This window comes from Pan paniscus, chromosome X (assembly GCF_029289425.2).
Source record: "Pan paniscus chromosome X, NHGRI_mPanPan1-v2.0_pri, whole genome shotgun sequence".
Lineage (NCBI taxonomy): Eukaryota > Metazoa > Chordata > Mammalia > Primates > Hominidae > Pan > Pan paniscus.
In genome coordinates, this window is record NC_073272.2 from 109,020,905 (window position 1) to 109,040,786 (window position 19,882).

Sequence of the window (19,882 nt, forward strand, 5' to 3'; positions counted from 1 at the left end):
GTTCATCTTGTTAATTAAATGTATGTCTCTGCCTGAACCTTTCATTATGATATCCTGACAATTATAAATTACATTTTTCTAAGAAATTTGCAGACTGGGTAAGCCAGAGTCTTAGAGGGACTTCCCAAAACCTGAGAGCTCAACCAATACAAAAGCCTTATTATTCGTTTTGCTTCTGCAAATAATTACTTGAAGAAAAATAAGTTTCCAGCAGGGAGTTGAAAGAATTGTTCTCCTTTAAAGATAAGACTTGTGAATATCCCATAGAGGAAGCAATTGGAAAGTAATGAGGCGAAAATGGATTATACTCTCACTTCTATGCCACAGGAGGAAAACGTTTCCTTTATAGGAAATTAATTCACACCTTCACTTCCTTAAGAATGGATTCAGAATGGGGATAGAGACAAGCTAAAAGGAGGAGGAAATTTTATTTGGTCACTCAATTTTAACCACCTACTTTGTGTAAGATTTTTTCTCAGTGCCAGTGGTTTGGGTAAGTGTTTAATATATGAAAAATATATAGTTATCCCCGGGAACTTAAAATATAGTAGGAATTTAAAATACAAATAATAAAAGACAGACTATAATGTCTTTTTAGAATGCATTTTATGGTATGTATCTAAGGTATACAAAATTATGTTATGAGATACATATATAATAAAATGGTTATCATAGTGAATCAAATGATCATATCTATCATTTCGCATAGTTACCCATTTTTCCCATGTGGCAAGAGCAGCTATAAACTACTTGTTTAGAAAAATTCCTGAACATAATACTCTACTATTCATTACAGTCCTGTTAGATATTAGATGTTTAGATTTGTTCATCCTACATATCTGCTACTTTGTATCCTTTGACCTACATCTACTCATTTCCTCTCCCTACCTGCCCCAACACCCCTGTGACCACTATTTTATTCTCTATCTCCATATATTTGACTTTTTTGTCAGATTTCACATATGTGAGATCATGCAATATTTTTTGTGTGTGTCTAGCTTACTTTATTTAGCATAATGTCCTCCAATTCATCCATGTTGTGGCAAATGACAGGATTTCTTCCTTTTATAGGGCTCAATGATATTCAATTGTGTGAGTGTATATATATGTACACACACACACACACACACACAATCACAGATTCTTTATCCATTCATCCATTGATGGACACTTGGGTTGTTTCCATATCTTGGATATTGTGAATAATACTGCTATGTACCCAAAGGAAATGACATTATCACCTCATAAAGATATCTTCACTCTCATGTTCATTGCAGCATTATTTATAACAATTTATTTTGAAGGATGTGCAAAAGTACCATCTAGGCAGGACTACTGGAATGGCAGAGTGCACATCTCTATAAAACCACCACTCCATAAAAACAATGGAAACAGTGACAAAAATGGTCAAAATCATCTTTTGCAGAACTCTAGAAGTTAGGTAAATATCTGTGAGAATCTGAGGAGTATTTATTCAGAAACTGCTAAATATTTCTAAGGACACCAGGATTTGTAGAATTATAACTTGACACGCTCAACTACTCCCAGACCTCTCTCAACAACTCCACAATAGCAAAAATTAACCCACAAAATGAGACAAAATATTTGTACATCATATATCTGATCAGGGACTTGTAACTATATATATAACACAAAACTCAATAATAAAAAGCCAAATAACCCAATTTTAAAAGTAAACAAAAAAAATCTAAATAGACATTTCTTCAAAGAAGATATATACAAATGGACAATAAGTTCATGAAAAGATGCTCAATATCATTAGGTATCAGGGAAATGCAAATCAAAACCACAATGCCCACTAAGATGGCTGTAATAAAAAATACAGACAATAACAAGTGTTGGTAAAGATGTCAAGAAATTGGAACCCTCATGCATTGCTGGCAGAAATGTAAAATGTTGTAACCACTGTGGAAAGCAGGTTGACAGTTCCTTAAAACATTAAACATAAATTACAATATGAATTAGCAATTCCACCCCTAGGTATCTAGGATATGTCAATACAAAAACTTGTACACGAATGTTCCTAGGAACGTTGTTTATAACAGCCAAAAAGTAGAAACCATCCAAATGTCCGTCAATGGATGGATGAATAAATAAAATGTGTTATACTCATACCATGGAATATTATTCTGCAATTAAAAAGAATGAAATGTTCATACATGCTACAACACAGATGAATCTTGAAAATATTCTGCTAAGTGAAAGAAGCCGGACACAGAGGACCACATAATGTAGGATTACATTTATATGAAATGTCCAGAATAGGCAAATACATAGAGACAGGAAGTAGATTGGTGGTTGCTAGGAGCTGGGGTAAAAAGGGAAGTGGGAACTGACTACTAATGAGAAAGAGGTTTCTCTTTGAGGTGTTAAAAATGTTTTAAAGTTGTGCAGTGATGCTTGAATAACTGTAAATATACTAAAAACCACTGAATTGGTTTTTAAATTAGTGAATTGTATATGTGAATTATATCTCAATTAAACTTTTTTAAAAAGCACTATTTGATGTGAACACTATGGTTACCAATTAAGGAGCTCAGAGGAAGGAGTTGACTGCTCAGATCACTTCCCTGGTTGTTCTAGATTAGTTCTTCTCAAGTCTTGAGCAAGGCAAAGGTTCAGTTGGGGATGTTGGTAATTCCCAACAACATTAATTCCATTAGGTTTACACTTGATCCGAAGATTTGGCTGCACAGCACAGCCTCATTTAATCCTACCTGACACAATTTATTGCTCCTTACAGTCTGTCATCCCAGGGTCACCAGCCATCTCCTAAACTGTGCAGATAGATGCCTCTCAATACCTCAAACGTTATCTAATCTGGACCCGCCTCATACTCTCAAATAAGTGGTTGCCTAATTTCCTCTGCCATGGGTAGGAAAATAATGCTCCTCAAGCAGGAACTATATGACAGGCACTGACTCATTTAATTCCTAAAGCAATGCTGTGAAATATGTACTAATATCATTTCCATTTTACAGATCGGGAGTATGAGTCATGGAATGGTAATTTTGCCAAGGTCACAAAACTAGTCAGCAGCATGATTAGGATTTGAGCCCAGACTGGTGCCAACAACAACGTGCTTAATCAAAATGCTATGCTGTGTTCCAAGAAAAGCTCTTTCACACCCTTCCTAGTCATTCTTCCCAAGTTTTATACATTTGCAGTTATCTAGTGAAGAGCAACTCCGTGTCTTATTCACTTTGTTTCCATTTGCATCCCTCCCCCTCCATGCAACATAGTTTTCATATCTTTAAATTCACTGCTCTGACAACCAGAGCCCATCATTGGTTTCTATATTATCAGTTTACCCAGTCTCCTACCTTTGTAGCACAATGTAGCAATTTCCACTTTGTAGCACAAAATTCTGTGCAAAAATTCAGTGCAAAACTGAGCTCCCCTCCACCTCTAACTCAGCTGTCCCTTTCCAGTACTTCAACCCTCCCATATTTTTCAACACTATTTCCCACACCAATAGCCATCCTCATAGCCATTAAAGAGCTCACAACAGTTGGGGTTCAGGGGACATGAAATGAGGGAAGACTTCATAGGGAAGATCGCACCTGTTCTGGTCCCTGAAGGGCAGGTAGAAATGGAGGGAACATTCCAAAATAAGAATATATAAGTAAATGCATGAATAGCCAAGTGTCTAAAAGCAGACTTTGGGATTTGAAAGTTTGGGACTGAAATCCCAGGTCCACTAGCTGTATCATCTTAACCAATTTACTTAACTTCTTTAAACTTAAGTTTAAATTTTTAAAAATCTAGATAATAATGTCTGCCTTTCTGGGGGTTGTGAGGATTGAATGAAATCATATAAAACACAATCTCTCAATCAAGAAAAACAATCACCAATGAAGTAGTAAACATCAGTCATTCTTGGCAAACAGTAGTAAACTTTGCCAGTGTTGGTGAATTTGGGAGAATAGCCTGGGAAAATAAATTCAGATCAGACCAAGGTAGGTATTTAAAGATTATGAGAATTTGGAAGAAAATAGACAATAGAGTTATCAAAGTTTGTGTGGGAGGAGAGAATGAGAGGGGGAATGAGAGGGGGAAAGAGAGAGAAGTGGGGGTGAGAGAGGGAGGAGAGAATGAGATGGGGAAAGTGAGAGAAGTGTGGGGGAGAAAGGGAGGGAGAGAGCCAAGAAGAGCGAGGGAGAAAAACGAAGAGGGTTAGCCGGACGTGGTGGCTGGCGCCTGCAGTCCCAGCTACTCTACTCGGGAGGCTGAGGCAAGAGAATTGCTTGAACCCGGGTGGCGGAGGTTGGCAGCGAGCCAACATCATGCCACTGCACTCCAGCCTGGGCCACAGAGTGAGACTCTGTCCCTAAAAAAAAGAAGAAGAGGAGGAGGAGGAGGAGGGGAGGGGAGGGGAAGAGGGAGAAGGGTTGCTATAGGGAATGGTCAGAACTAAGCAAGTTACTTAGTATTTCTTTGTAACTCAATGTTATGTTTATTGTCTAGCACTCTCATTACACTTTGAGCCTCACAAGGATTCGAAACATGCCTATTTTATTCACCACTCTATATACAGAGCCTTGCACAATCTTTGGCACATAGTGAATACTTGATAAATATTTATTGAATGAATTATGATGAGGAGGAGAGCGGAACCAAAAAAATAAAGATTCCGAGAATTCAAGATAGGTGACTGGGAGAATATAAAAGTTTGGAAGTGCGGAGGAAATAATGAGTTTAAATTTTGGACGTACAAGTTTGAGAAGTCTACAGTGCACTCACGTTCATGGTTAGCAAAATTATTATGTGTAATTGGAGCTCAGATAAGGGGTGGGGGCTTGGGATAGGTTGTTGAGATTCATTAGCATACGAGTAGCAATTTAGATCACCCTGAAGAAGGGAGGCTTTAAAAGGGGGGATGCACCGGAAGTGACGCCAGTCAGAGGTTAACGGAAAACGGAAGCAGGCTGGCTGAGAAGAAGCTTCCGTTAGTGCTACCTTGAAGAGAAAAGAGCCAGATAAAGAGAAAGATTAAAAGTATGAGAAAATACAGAAGCCACTGGTCTCAGGGAGACAGAGAAGGATACCAAAGAAGAAGTAACTATTATGAGGGGCCACACACCAGCCACTCAAGGTAAAACTACGACATCTAATTAATTTGCCATTTTAATCAGAAGTCATTGGCGGCTTTGGGATGAGAGGTTTTTAAGGGGTGTTGGGGAGCAAAGCCACATTGCCATGACAGTTATATTGCTTGAGTTTGAATCTCAACTAGTTTGTGACCGTGGGCAGATTTTTACAGTCTTAGCTGTAAAATGAAGATGATAAAATAATAGCAATTACCTCAGCATTGTTATAATAAGTGAATATATGTAAAACTGATTAGAAAAGCACCTTACATATAGTCAGCACTCGACATTTTAGTTATTGTTAGAATACCTTGCAGAATAAATAGCCCTTAAAAGATGGTGAATAGCACTGTAAACTTAATTTTTGTTGGTGTCCGCGAGACATTTTAAAATGCCAGAATGGAGAAACCAGATGAACTTTTCCTGTTGAATGTGGCTGGGTTAAAATGAAATAGTAATTTTAGGCATACTGCCAAAACGTAGTAATTCAGTGAGGATGATCCTTCCAGAACGTTCCAGAATGCTGAATTGTTCACTAGTCATGCACGCCTTTCCCCAAGCTCTGCCCACTTATCCTATAGGCTACGGAATAGTAGGTCTCCTCGCATTTCTAATTGGTCTTCAGAGGGCTTTGGCTCCGCCTCCTGGGGCAAAAAAGTCCCTGTAATTGAACACTTTCATTTTTGCTTGTCCCCAGGCTTGTCGTTAGAAAACTAGGGGACTTTCCTGTTGAGTATCATGTTTACGAAAGCAAAGTGGCTTTTAAATTTTAAACTAAGTATCAAACAAGTAGATAAGGTGGATGGGAGGGATCTTCAGGAACTGAAGGGAAGTGGAACTTAAGGTTGGAACATCGGTGTGCTTTTAACGACGGACCGAGCTACTTCCGGGAGAGAATGGGAGGGTGGAAAATTTTGTGCGTTTGGCGGGTTTCGCTCTCTTCATAAGTATTGATCATTCCGCAGCCCTGCGGACCGGACACGTGAGGAGGTAGTGACGCCGACACTGCCGGGACACGCTGCTACAAGGTCCCAGATGGCCACGTCTCTGGTGAGTGCCTGGGCCGTGGCAGGACGGCTGGGCGCCGGACTCCAGTGGCTGAGAGGAAGGATTCCGGGGCGGTCTGGCTGCTGCTCACGTGGATAGGTGACGAATCACGTCCCGGCTCTCTGCACTGCGGGGCGGGGCCCACGCTTTGCTGCCCGCCCTGCCGGCCCCACCCCCAGCCTGGTTAGCAGTCGCTTTCTGGTCCCGGAAAGGACCCTGAGCTGGGAAATAGCGAGAGGCGGGGATGTTGGGGTTTGTTGTTTATGGCTTGCAGTCTCTTTCTCTCGATTATCTTCCTCTCTAAAAATCACTTTCAGTCACCTGACAAAGAAACTGGCGATTCATTGTTCTTAATTTAGTAATAGACTGGGCCCCGTACATGAATGAGAAGGAAGGTATTCCTTAATTCTCCGGCACGAACGCCAACAGCGTTGCTTTCTTCGGTGTCACAGTTCTTAGGCAAACAGCAGTGAATATTTACGCAATGTGGGAAAGTTTCCTAAGTGGAGCGGCCGGTTTTTCAAGTAGTTGAACTACTTTCGTGTGTGTGTGTGTGTGTGTGTGTGTGTGTGTGTGTGTGTGTTTCCCATTCAACAACTTTGGAGTTTGGCTCTAACACCTCACTTGAAAACAGAAAACACTTTCCTAGCTTATTCAGTGGCAGTTTTTGCCGCTCTCTCGCCTTTTCTAAGGTTCAGGTGGTGTCATTTTCATTGTCGTGAATGTTTGTAAAATATTGAAAGTCTAAAGTGCTTAGTTGCCAAGAAAAGATTATAAATTTATATGTGGAGACTGAAAAAGACTCAGATTCATTGAGAAGATTATGTCCTAAAGACATGCACTTAAAATTAGTGAAAAATTTTAAAATTGCAAACTTCAGAGTCCGGCCTTTAAAATGTCTGAATTTATATGAAAGAATGTGGACTGTATATAGAGCTACATAGTGGTTGAAATAAATCATCAGCTTCTGTCAGTGGTTTTGTGTTTGTGAGGGGTTGAAAAGGTTGGTAATCTATACTTTTGGAATTTTTCTTGTAGGATTTTAAAACTTATGTAGATCAGGCATGTAGAGCTGCTGAGGAGTTTGTCAATATTTACTATGAGACAATGGATAAAAGAAGACGGGTGAGTGTTATAGACTCTACTACTCTTTATAGACTACTACTCTTTATTAAATACCAGGTTGTGTCTGGAGCCAGCGTTTCATCTGACTTGCATAAGTGGTAACTGTGGATTTACTCTTTAAAAGCAAATTGCTCAGGGAAGGATTGGTATGGCATTAGTGGGAACATGGGCTCTGGAATCATATCCCAGGTTTACTTTTACCTAGTTCTTTGACCTGGAGCAAGTTGCCATTTTCCCTTAACCTCATTTTATTTTCAGGTTGGTAAGTATGAATTAATTAAAATACCGCACTTAACATTAGGCCCAGCATATTTTCTTAAATATGTTTCCTTTTCTTAGTTCCATCAATTAACCAATATGGTTAAGGTATTATTAGTGCTAATGAAGGGGTGGGTCATTACGGGGAATATTTCCTGATTCGCCCCTTTTATTTCATATATTTATAGATAATTTCTGATTATGGCTCAAAAGTATAGCTTACACCCACAAAAAGTATGCATGTAGCATGGATAATATTAAGTCCTCAACAGACCGAGATTTCATCAGCTTTTTCATTGCAACTTATCCCTGCACCATATCTTTTACATAATTATGTCAGTATGTGGTCAAGTGAGTCTTGCCTAGGTCTCTTACCAGCATAGAACTGTGCTTTGGAGAACTACTTCTATCCTGCAGCTGCAAAAGTTAATACCCTATCTCTAAAAACCTATTTTTTATATAAAACCCATTTATTAAGCATAGGATTTTATATATATATATACTTTAAGTTCTGGGATACGTGTGCAGAATGTGCAGGTTTGTTACATAGGTATACACGTGCCATGGTGGTTTGCTGCACCCATCAACCCGTCATCTACATTAGGTATTTCTCCTAATGCTATCCCTCCTCTAGCCCCCCACCCCCTGACAGGCCCAGGTGTGTGATGTTCCCTTCCCTGTGTCCATGTGTTCTCATTATTCAACTCCTACTTATGAGTGAAAACATAACTGTGTTTGGTTTTCTGTCCCTGTGTTAGTTTGCTGAGAATGATGGTTTCCAACTTCATCCATGTCCCTGCAAAGAACAGGAACTCATCCTTTTTTATGGCTGCATAGTATTCCATGGTGTATATGTGCCACATTTTCTTTATCCAGTCTAACATTGATGGGCATTTGGGTTGGTTCCAAGTCTTTGCTATTGTGAATAGTGCTGAAATAAACATATGTGTGCATGTGTCTTTATAGTAGAACGATTTATAATACTTTGGGTATATACCCAGTAATGGGATTGCTGGGTCAAATGGTATTTCTGGTTCTAGATCCTTGAGGAATCGCCACACTGTCTTCCACAATGGTTGAACTAATTTACACTCCCACCAACAGTGTAAAAGCATTCCTATTTCTCCACATCCTCTCCAGCATCTATGTTTCCTGACTTTTTAATGATCACCATTCTAACTGGCCTGAGATGGTATCTCATTGTGGTTTTGATTTGCATTTCTCTAATGACCAGTGATGATGTGCTTTTTTCATGCTTGTTGGCTGCATAAATGTCTTTTGAAAAGTGTCTGTTCACATCCTTCACCCACTATTTGATGGGGTTGTTTTTTCTTGTAAATTTGTTTAAGTTCCTGTAGATTCGGAAATTAATAGATTGCAAAAATTTTTTCCCATTCTGTAGGCTGCCTGTTCACTCTGATGATAGTTTCTTTTGCTGTGCAGAAGCTCTTTAGTTTAATTAGATCCCATTTGTCTATTTTGGCTTTTGTTGCCATTGCTTTTGGTGTTTTAGTCATGAACTCTTTGCCCATGCCTGTGTCCTGAATGATATTGCCTAGGTTTATGGTTTTGGGTGTTACGTTTAAGTGTTTAATCCATCTTGAGTTAATTTTTGTATAAAGTGTAAGGAAGGGGTCCAGTTTCAGTTTTCTGCATATGACTAGCCAGTTTTCCCAGCACCATTTATTAAATAGGGAATCCTTTCCCCATTGCTTGTTTTTGTCAGGTAAAAACCAATTTTTTAAGGCAAAAGATAAAAGAAGTTTCTTGTACTGATATTTGATGTCAGGGAAAAGGGTTGTGACAATGGATGTTTATTGTGCCTTGCCTTGAATGTGTATTGTACCTTACTGCTTTCAAAAAATAAAGTAGAAAAAAAAAGACAACATTGTTTATTACCAGTGTCAAGATACGTGTTGACCTTTTTTTCTATTTTTATTTTTTTTTTTTTTGAGATGGTGTCTCACTCTGTCACCCAGGTTGGAGTGCAGTGGCGCGATCTTGGCTAACTGCAACTTCTGCCTCCCGGGTTCAAGCAATTCTCCTTCCTCAGCCTCCCAAGTAGCTGGGATTACAGGCAACTGCCACCACACCCGGCTAATTTTTGTAGTTTTAGTAGAGATGGGGTTTCACCATCTTGACCAGGCTGGTCTTGAACTCCTTACCTCATGATCCACCCACCTCAGCCTCCCAAAGTGCTGGGATTATAGGCGTGAGCCACCATGCCTGCCTGGCCTTTTAACCCAAGTTACATTATAGAATTAAGCTAATAGTGTGTCTTGTGACCCCAGAGTTTTAACTGTGGAATTTCTGCCTCATTTGGGCCTTAACTTATTTGACTTATCGAAGTCTCTGCTTTAGCAAGTACTCATGATTCTTTTGAACTAAGTACACTAATAGAGTAGTACTATAGCCGAGCATGGTATGACATGCCTGTAACCCCAGCTACTTGGGAGGCTGAGGCAAGAGAATTTCTTGACCCCAAGAGTTTGAGACCAGCCTGAGGCAACAGAGCGGGACCCTGTCTCAATTTTTTTAAAAAACAGAATAATTTTTAAGAAAACATAAACCTCTTCTCTAAAAAGTGGGAGTAGTGAACTAATTCTTTCTAACACATGCAAATATTAAATGTTTCATATATATATAGCCACTAGCATTAAAGGGTACAGGTAGGGCTTGATCAAAAACTTTGTTAATTCTCATAATTACAAAAGGAAGACACATTAAAACTGGCTTGGGGCTGCATTTGCTTGGAATTTGTGATCATTTAATTCATTTTAATACAGAAAGCAGAACTTAATTGGGTGGAAGGTTTTATTGTGTCTAAAGTGAAATATGAAAAAATATATTTTACTGCCTAGTTTATAAAGAGTAAGGTGATATTTATTTAAGGCCAAGATTATAAGACAGACGTTTTGTTCACATTGGTTTCCAGTGGAGATGGAGCAAGGGGAGTGGAGATGAAGGTAGAACTACAAAAAATGTTTATATACCATCTGTAATATTTTAATCCATTTCTATAAAATGTTTATCTAGAAACAGAATTATTTCCCTTTTTGAAATTTGTCTTTTTAGGCACTAACCAGGCTGTATCTGGACAAGGCCACCTTAATATGGAATGGAAATGCTGTTTCAGGGCTGGATGCCCTAAATAATTTTTTTGACACATTGCCTTCTAGTGAGTTCCAGGTCAATATGTTAGATTGCCAACCAGTTCATGGTAAGATCATGATCTTTCAAGATGCTTCCTTTGTTTTCCTTTAGTAAGCACTGAGCTTTTACACCAAAAGCAGCGAGAAACTTTTAGTGGTAGAACTATTTACTTACTTGAGCAAGTTAAATATTATGAAAAATGTAACTGTCCAGTCAAACTTTGGTCTTCCTTCAGATTCTTTCCACTAGTAGGTTTTGATGGATTATGTGATTTTGGCTTATTAAAAGTTGTATAAAAAGCTGAGATTAATGTGATTTTTGTAAATGGCGGGGAAAGATTATCTGATTTCTCTAAATAGTTGCCTGCTGGACCCTGAAATGTCTCCAGAGTAAAATTATACCATATCTCTGATTAATGTGTTCAGTATCTTACAATCTATTAATATTTCACAGAAATTTACTCTGTTATGTGAACGGATGACTTTTTACAAGAAAATTTGATTCCAGGTAGATTGATACAGTTTAATAAAACCTCTAGGTGGGGTCCTAAGTGTCTTAAATTGTAGTTTAGGGTGATTTTTTTCCTTTATAATTCCTGAAAAGAACAATAGTTTAAGAAGCAAAGCATGAATAAGCTCTGTTAGAAACCTGAAATATTAATTCTGAAATATTTATATATATATGAAGCAAATGGTCCTATGCTAGATATAAGCTCCTCATTTTGAAACTAGAGTATCCCAAAGTTTTCTGGACTGAAAATAATTTTAATATATTTTACTAAGTATTTAGTTTTCTGGGTTTGAGTATGCATGCTTAAGATTATGCTCAAGGGACAGAAAGTGTATGAAAAAAATTTTAAGCATTAGTCCATAAACAATGTATTTTAAGCCTGAAAATCTGCTTATTTAGAGATAGAAAATGATGTGTTCTCTTTTTTTTTAATGTGGATGAAGAGCAAGCAACTCAGTCCCAAACTACAGTTCTTGTTGTGACCAGTGGAACTGTGAAGTTTGATGGAAACAAACAACATTTCTTCAACCAGAACTTCCTGCTGACTGCTCAGTCCACTCCCAACAATACTGTGTGGAAGATTGCAAGTGATTGCTTCCGTTTTCAAGATTGGTCTAGTAGTTAAAGGGGCAAAAGTCCATTCTCATTTGGTCCATTAGTTCCAGCAACTGAAATTTATGTGAATTATTTTGATTGTAGAAGCACTATAATATGTGCTAAAACTAAATTTCTTTAATATTTTCTATTCCTGTCAGCACCTTTTCTAGCAGCTGCCAGTTTGGAGCATTGCCCTCTAAGAGCTTTAAAACTATTTTTTTACATGCCTTATATACATTCCACTAATGACATTCTTATAGTAATATTAAACACATGATCTTGGTACTAACATACTCACTGTGAACCCAGCCTATTGCAAAAATAAAATCTTTTTATAATATTATCTATGGGATGTCAGCACAATATAACACTCTGGGAAGAAGTGGAGTTTTTTGGTTATTAGGTTAATTTTCTAGTAAAACACATTGCCTGTTTTCAGTTAACACTGGTAATGCCATTTTAATATATGGCTTTTTCAAATCAGTTCAGTGAAAATAGTACAGATTTAGGTTTACATAACTACTCTGACATATTGGAATTGCATATAGAGATGTTTAGTGGTCGTTTTTCATTTTAAGTAATTTTTATTTTGGCATTTTTTTGTGTGAAGTAAATTAATCAACTAGAGAGGTGCAAAACGTTCTCAGTTGATATCTGAGTATTGGGTGCATTTGGTGGCTTAAAAGCAAAGCTTCCTAAAAAGATTTTTCTTGGCAGCTCCAGGTCTATACATTTAGGTAATGAATGGTAGTAGAACTAATAGCTTTAACAGGAGAATAGGGAATGAGAAATAGAAATCCAAGGCTGAAGCCAAAAGTAAGGAGGGTGGCCAAATGGTAAACTATTGGTACTTGTTTTCTACCTCCAAAAATGTAGCTTATTTTTAGGATTTAAATCACTAAGTAAATAAGTATCCTTGCCAAGTGATCATGAGTGTCATTTTTGTTCTAAGACTAATATTTTTAGATCTTTTTACTTCACCTCATACTTATCACCAATGTATATCTCCATTTATTCAATAACTTACTGGGGTAAAATAACAGCAATAAACCTAACCTTTTAACAGGGTCTAACATGAGAGTTGGAGTCAAAGCCATTGTTATCTTTTGGTGACACCCTTAAATTTTAAGTCTTCCAGTCTTCCATGTGAACTTTAGGCCCAAAGTTTCTTATGTATCACACATCCCCCAAATAAGTGATTTTTCCCCAGTGCTTTGTACTGTCAACTGCATTATCTTTAATTACTTAAAGGTAGAATTATTTAATTTTGTGATTTGTTCTTCCATATGACATTGAGCAAATAGATCTGTTTCAAAATATGTTCCCGCTATGTGGATAACTCGTCTTTTTAAAAAGAAAATAGAGAATAGCAAATCTTCATGATAATCCTCAAAAGAACAAAATGCTTAACTTTATCTCTTAATTTCTAAAGGTAAATAACCTAGGTTCAGCTTTTGCTTAAACATTAAATATCTTTTCCATTTTTTAATGTTTGTAAGCTAGATATGCCAGCTTTGTTTCTACATTGCAACCAAAAACTGTTTCTTTTCACTTAATTATAAAACCAGTAATTCATTTACTCTTGCCCAAAACTATACACTGTATTTCTGTTATAGTAACAAAATAGAGTTATGTAGAATTGTATGGAACTCAAATTTAAACCATGCTTTCTTGTAGTACTGATTGAAACTTACACGTTTTATTCTACTCATAGTGAGCTTATTCTTATTTTGGATTGATTTTCCAAAACCACAGCTTCAGCAGCAACAATCAGAATGTCCAAATGCTGTCCTCTCCCTTACAGAGAAGAACAATGGTAACTAAAAGCTGCATATAACTAGCAATAACTACATTGAACGGTGTGCATTGTTCATGATTGTTGTGTGTTTTAAGACTTGTATATAAACTGCTTTTTCCAAACTCTGTATAACTTTTAAATGGCTGGAACTACTCTTATAAGGACTAGACTGTATTTTTGACATGCTCCTATTTTTGTAACTTGAAAAAATAAAATTTTGCCTTGTGACAGATTTTCTCAAGATTGTTTTAAGGTCTTTTGATTTTTGTTCTTAGGTTTCAGAATGGTTACTTGTTTCTTTACAATATAAGGTTTTTTAAATTTAGAAAAAAATTACAGTAGTGTGTTGACAACAATGGTTAACAACTTGGATCTTCTTTTGGTTCTTTCTGTAACCTGCCACATCTGTCCCCTTTTCCTGCCAGTTATTCACATTCCTGAGATCATCACTTGTTTGAGATACCTGTAGGTTTTTGGTGAGAACTTGGAAATCTTAACCTTGAGAAACCAGCTAAAATGCTATATGCGATAGGCAGTGAAACCAAAATACAGTTGATTTCCGGAAAGAATGGTTCATTAAATTTAATTCTACATTAAAAATATGTCAACACTACTGGGTAAATAACGAAATGAAGGCAGAAATAAAGATGTTCTTTGAAACCAATGAGAACAAAGACACAACATACCAGAATCTCTGGGACACATTTGAAGCAGTGTGTAGAGGGAAATTTATAGCACTAAATGCCCACAAGAGAAAGCAGAAAAGATCGAAAATTGACACCCTAACATCACAGTTAAAAAAACTAGAGAAGCAAGAGCAAACACATTCAAAAGCTAGCAGAAGGCAAGAAATAACTAACATCAGAGCAGAACTGAAGGAGATAGAGACACACACACACAAAAAAAACCCTTCAAAAAATCAATGAATCCAGGAGCAGGTTTTTTGAAAAGATCAACAAAATAGATAGACTACTAGTAAGACTAATAAAGAAGAAACCCCTGTAGGAGGCAATTAATTCAAAGAGAACTACAAACCACTGCTCAATGAAATAAAAGAGGACACAAACAAATGGAAGAACATTCCATGCTCATGGATAGGAAGAATCAATATTGTGAAAATGGCCATACTGCCCAAGGTAATTTATAGATTCAATGCCATCCCCATCAAGCTACCAAGAACTTTCTTCACAGAATTGGAAAACACTGCTTTAAAGTTCATATGGGGCTAAAAAAAGAGCCTGCATTGCCAAGACAATCCTAAGCAAAAAGAATAAAGCTGGAGGCATCATGCTACCTGACTTCAAACTATACTACAAGGCTACAGTAACCAAAACAGCATGGTACTGGTACCAAAACAGAGACATAGACCAATGGAACAGAATAGAGCCCTCAGAAATAATAACACACATCTACAACCATCTGATCTTTGACAAACCTGACAAAAACAAGAAATGGGGAAAGGATTCCCTACTGGTGCTGGGAAAACTGACTAGCCATATGTAGAAAGCTGAAACTGGATCCCTTCCTTACACTTTATACAAAAATTAATTCAAGATGGATTAAAGGCTTAAATGTTAGACCTAAAACCATAAAAACCCTAGAAGAAAACCTAGGCAGTATCATTCAGGACATAGGCATGGGCAAGGACTTCATGACTAAAACACCAAAAGCAGTGGCAACAAAAGCCAAAATACACAAATGGGATCTAATTAAACTAAAGAGCTTCTGCACAGTAAAAGAAACTACCATCAGAGTGAACAGGCAACCTACAGAATGGGAGAAAATTTTTGCAATCTACCCATCTGACCAGAATCGACAAAGGGCTAATATCCAGAATCTACAAAGAACTTAAACAAAATTACAAGAAAAAAATCAACCCATCAAAAAGTGGGCAAAGGATATGAACAAACACTTCTTAAGACATTTATGCAGCCAACAGACACATGAAGAAATGCTCATCATCACTGGCCATCAGAGAAATGCAAATCAAAACCACAATGAGATACCATCTCACACCAGTTAGAATGGCAATCATTAAAAAGTCAGGAAACAACAGGTGCTGGAGAGGATGTGGAGAAATAGGAACACTTTTACACTGTTGGGATTGTAAACTAGTTCAACCATTGTGGAAGACAGTGTGGCGATTCCTCAAGGATCTAGAACTAGAAATACCATTTGACCCAGCCATCCCATTACTGGGTATATATCCAAAAGATTATAAATCATGCTGGTGTAAAGACACATGCACACATGTTTATTGTGGCACTATTCACAATAGCAAAGACTTGGAACAAACCCAAATGTCCATCAATGATAGACTGGATTAAGAAAATGTGGCACATATACAGCATGGACTAATATGCAGCCATAAAAAAGGATGAGTTCATGTCCTTTCTGGGGACATGGATGAAGCTGGAAACCATCATTCTGAGCAAGCTATGGCAAGGACAGAAAACCAAACACCGCATGTTTTCACTTATAGGTGGGAATTGAACAATGAGAACACATGGACACAGGGTGGGGAACATCACACACCGGGGCCTGTTGTGGGGTGGGGGGAGTGAGGAGGGATGGCATTAGGAGAAATACCTAATGTAAAGGATAAGTTGATGGGTGCAGCACACCAACATGGCACATGTATACATATGTAACAAACCTGCATGTTCTGCACATGTACCCTAAAACTTAAAGTATAATAAAAAAAGAAAATTAAAAAAATATATATGTCAGCAGACTTTTTTGGAGGGGAATGAGAAGAAGCAACAGCCAGCCAGGCACGGTGGCTTACGCCTGTAATCTTAACACTTTCTGAGGCTGAAGTGGGCAGATCACTTGAGCCCAGGAATTTGAGACCAGCCTGGGCAAAATAGCAAGACCACTGTCTCTACAAAAGTAAGTTAGCAGGGCAAAATGGCATATGCCCAGCTACTCAGGAAGCTAAGTTGGGAGCATCGCTTGAGCCCAGGAGCTCAAGGCTGCAGTGAGCCATAACTGCACAACTGCACTCCAGCATGGGCAACAGCAAGACCTCATCTCTAATTTTAAAACACAGTAATAGCTCTTAAAATTAAATATCATATTTTATCTCTTCAAAGATGCATGTATTTTTCACATTTTAACATCTCTGGAATTGGTACAGATCTTAAATTGATGCCATATTATAGTTGTGTCTCATTTCCCCTTTCTCAGTGGTAAAGTAATGGTGAGTCTTATAAACAATGGCATCTTAGGAGTTTTGCCTAGATAAAAATGGCTAGGAATCTACTTAGGTCTAAATTTGTAGGCGTTAGTGGAAGTAAAAGGCTGTAAGCTTACAAGACTAATAATTCATGACTCAAACAAATTCTGTCACCATGCCATTTGTATTTCCTGAGTAGCCCATATGGCTGTAAGAGCCACAGACTCCTCAGTGAATTTGAGTCATGGTAACATTTTCACACTTTTTGGAAATCACCTAGTAATGTATAGTGTATCTATAAAGATAGCCCCAGTAAGGTTCAAGGATAAGCACAGTGTTTGGAAAAGGAGCAGGAAGTCAAAAGCCAAGAAGGTACTGTGAATTCTTTTCTGAAATTTTGATGAATTCACTATTTGCCTGAAATTGGGCAGGAAATTTGGTAGAAGGGGATTCCATTTACTGATTTTTGTTATAAGCCTGTGTTGTCCTTCCTGTCCTATGTGTGCTTTAACATAACCACACATATTTAGGGGAAAATGGTAAGGCATTTTTGGCTTTTTGATTTTGTAGTTGGCTCTGTATATTAAAAGTATTTCATCAAAACACTTTTTTCCAAACTGCTGTATTCTATTAATAAATGCTTACCTTTTGCCAAATGCAGCTTTCTTTACAAAAGAGTTCTCAGTGACTCTCAGTCAGCTATGTAGGTCAGTCTAGCTTTCTAGGGAAGCAGTAAAAGGTAGAAAAATGTATTGTTGGAATAATGTGTCAGATGGAGGGGTCTTAGGACACAACATAAATCTGGGATTGTGGTATATGCATTCTTTAGAGAGATAGCTTTCAAAATTTTCACTATGACCCACAGTGAGAAGTATATTTTACATCACAACCCGGTATACAGATGCACAAGTAAACCTATATATGTGGGTGTATGTGTGTGTGTGTGTGTGTGTGTGTGTGTGTGTATGTGTGTGTGTATAATGTCCAAAATAAAACTCATGTTTACCACTTGCAGTGTGGTCCTTGCATTTTCTATTTCATTCTATTATTTTTTTAAATGCTGGTCATAAGTTGCTCAACTGATTTTTTTACAGCTTCCTAACGGGTTGTACCATCAGTTTGAAAAACACAAAAATAGATCAAGCATATTTTCACTATCACTTTTGAGTAGGGGTATAGGGCTGGCTTCCAATAGGTAGTGCCATATATCAATGATGTCACCCTGACTTAGAAGTGACCAAAAACTTCTTTCTCTTCTCAGGTTTTTCATATTTGTTGAGGGCCATGAAGGGCAGCAGTGTTTGCCTCCCGTTCTTTGGTTTGCACAAGAAGTTCAGAGCTAAGAAAGCAAATGTTTACATAGTCTTTAGGCAGAGTCTGGGAATAGAATGAGCGGCAATGAAAAGGAGTTGAAATGGAAGGAACTGTGCTATTTCAGGTGTCCAAGGAAAGAAGTGAGAAGGCTTTCTAGCAGGACCACTTTTGAACATGATCTGATATTATGTAAGCTGTATTTTGATAAATTTTAAATTTCATGTGTTTTTTTCCTTTTCCTCCCTCCTTGAACACCCCAAACATCTACATATCAACTCCCCTTGTTTGACAAAGGCTGTGGTGGTCTCTAAGGTGTAATCCTGGTCCCAGACCCAAAGAAGACCTGTGTTCTAAGGCTGTTCTGCCCCTAATGTGTTTTGTGACTTTGCACAATTCACTTACTCTGGGCCTCTCTCTTCAGCTATTGAATGGAGATACTATTTGTCCTATCTGGCCCACCAAGTGGTTGTGAGAATCAAATAAGGCAACAAACGAAAATATTTAAGTGCCACGTGCTACACAAATACAATGGTTATAGTTTTTGGCTTGATGATTGGTTTCCTCCCTTCCAAAAATTCTGGTTTTCTTTAAGGGTAAAATCAATTGAGAGTGACTGTTTCCCGCAGCCAGACACTCATTCTAAACCTTGCCCCTGACTTTACAAGGTAGTTGTTAAACCAGCTCCGCAAAAAAAGTCTAAGATTAGATTTATAGAGATGGTTATTTTACTGTTAAAAAAAAAAAAAAAAAAAAGGATTCAGGGCCCTAAAGGAAACGATAGTAATTTTGCAAATGTATTTTCAAGTAGTCTTTCTGTAACTAGAAAAACAAAATTGACTGTAACATTATTCATTCCAATTCTCTTGCTCAACGGCAAGAAATTGGCAGTAGATGCCTGCAACACTTAACCAAGCCCAGGTACCACGGTCTGACTTGGAGACCTGAGCTGCCTGAGGTAGCCAATAAGCACTTTGTTTTCCTGACTCTTTTTTTTTTTTTTGAGAGGGGTCTCGCTCTGTCGCCCAGGCTGGAGTGCAGTGGCCTGATCTCAGCTCACTGCAAGGTCCACCTCCCAGGTTCGCACCATTCTCCTGCCTCAGCCTCCCGAGTAGCTGGGTCTACAGGCGCCCGCCACTGCGCCCGGCTAATTTTTTGTATTTTTAGTAGAGACAGCGTTTCACCGTGTTAGCCAGGATGGTCTTGATCTACTGACCTCGTGATCTGCCCGCCTCGGCCTCCCAAAGTGCTGGGATTACAGGTGTGAGCCACCGGGCCCGGCCGTTTTCCTGACTCTTTTTTGTTGTTTCTGAAAGAGCCTCTGGAAATGATTTTTCTAAGGTACTAATCTGTCCATCTGTGGCATCCAGGATTCCCAATGGTCTGGGCTCAATCTCAGACCTAATAATTCACTGGCTTTGGATGTTGCTGAGGAGAAAAGACAAGCCTGGGAGAAGGGATGGAAGGAGTAATTAGCTGGGGGAAGGTGAGGGAGAATGGTAGGTAGGGACAGTTGGGAAGATACTGCTTTCCAAACAACTGAAAATAAAAGGAGAGGAAGACGGGAGAGAGAAACTAGGAAAAACAGCCTCCCCAGACAGGTAATTTATAATAACTGGGAGGAAAATGAGAACTGCAGCTAAAAATATGTATACACTCACAAATCCCTGGAAGGCCAGTGGCAAAACTAGGAACTAGGAGACTTCCTACCTCCATGCCCCTTTCTCCCATCCTTCTCAGGCCCTATATTGCTATGCTTCCTAAGGCCCACACTGTGGTAGACTCTAGACCTAG

At 38.2% G+C, this 19,882-nt stretch overlaps 1 protein-coding gene across 2 annotated transcripts; it reads left to right on the top strand.

Moving 5' to 3' along the window:
- Positions 1-4,890: 4,890 nt before the first annotated feature.
- NXT2 (nuclear transport factor 2 like export factor 2) lies at positions 4,891-13,840 on the top strand. Of its 2 annotated transcripts, XM_003822022.4 has the most exons (5): positions 4,891-5,116; positions 6,077-6,161; positions 7,197-7,283; positions 10,617-10,761; positions 11,648-13,840. In XM_003822022.4, the coding sequence occupies exons 1-5, from the start codon at positions 5,022-5,024 to the stop codon at positions 11,827-11,829; spliced, it is 594 nt and encodes a 197-aa protein (XP_003822070.2). In that variant the 5' UTR covers positions 4,891-5,021; the 3' UTR covers positions 11,830-13,840. The 2 variants fall into 2 exon arrangements, with proteins under 2 accessions (XP_003822070.2, XP_034805864.1); XM_034949973.3 differs by lacking the exons at positions 4,891-5,116; positions 6,077-6,161 and adding an exon at positions 6,203-6,410.
- Positions 13,841-19,882: the final 6,042 nt, after the last annotated feature.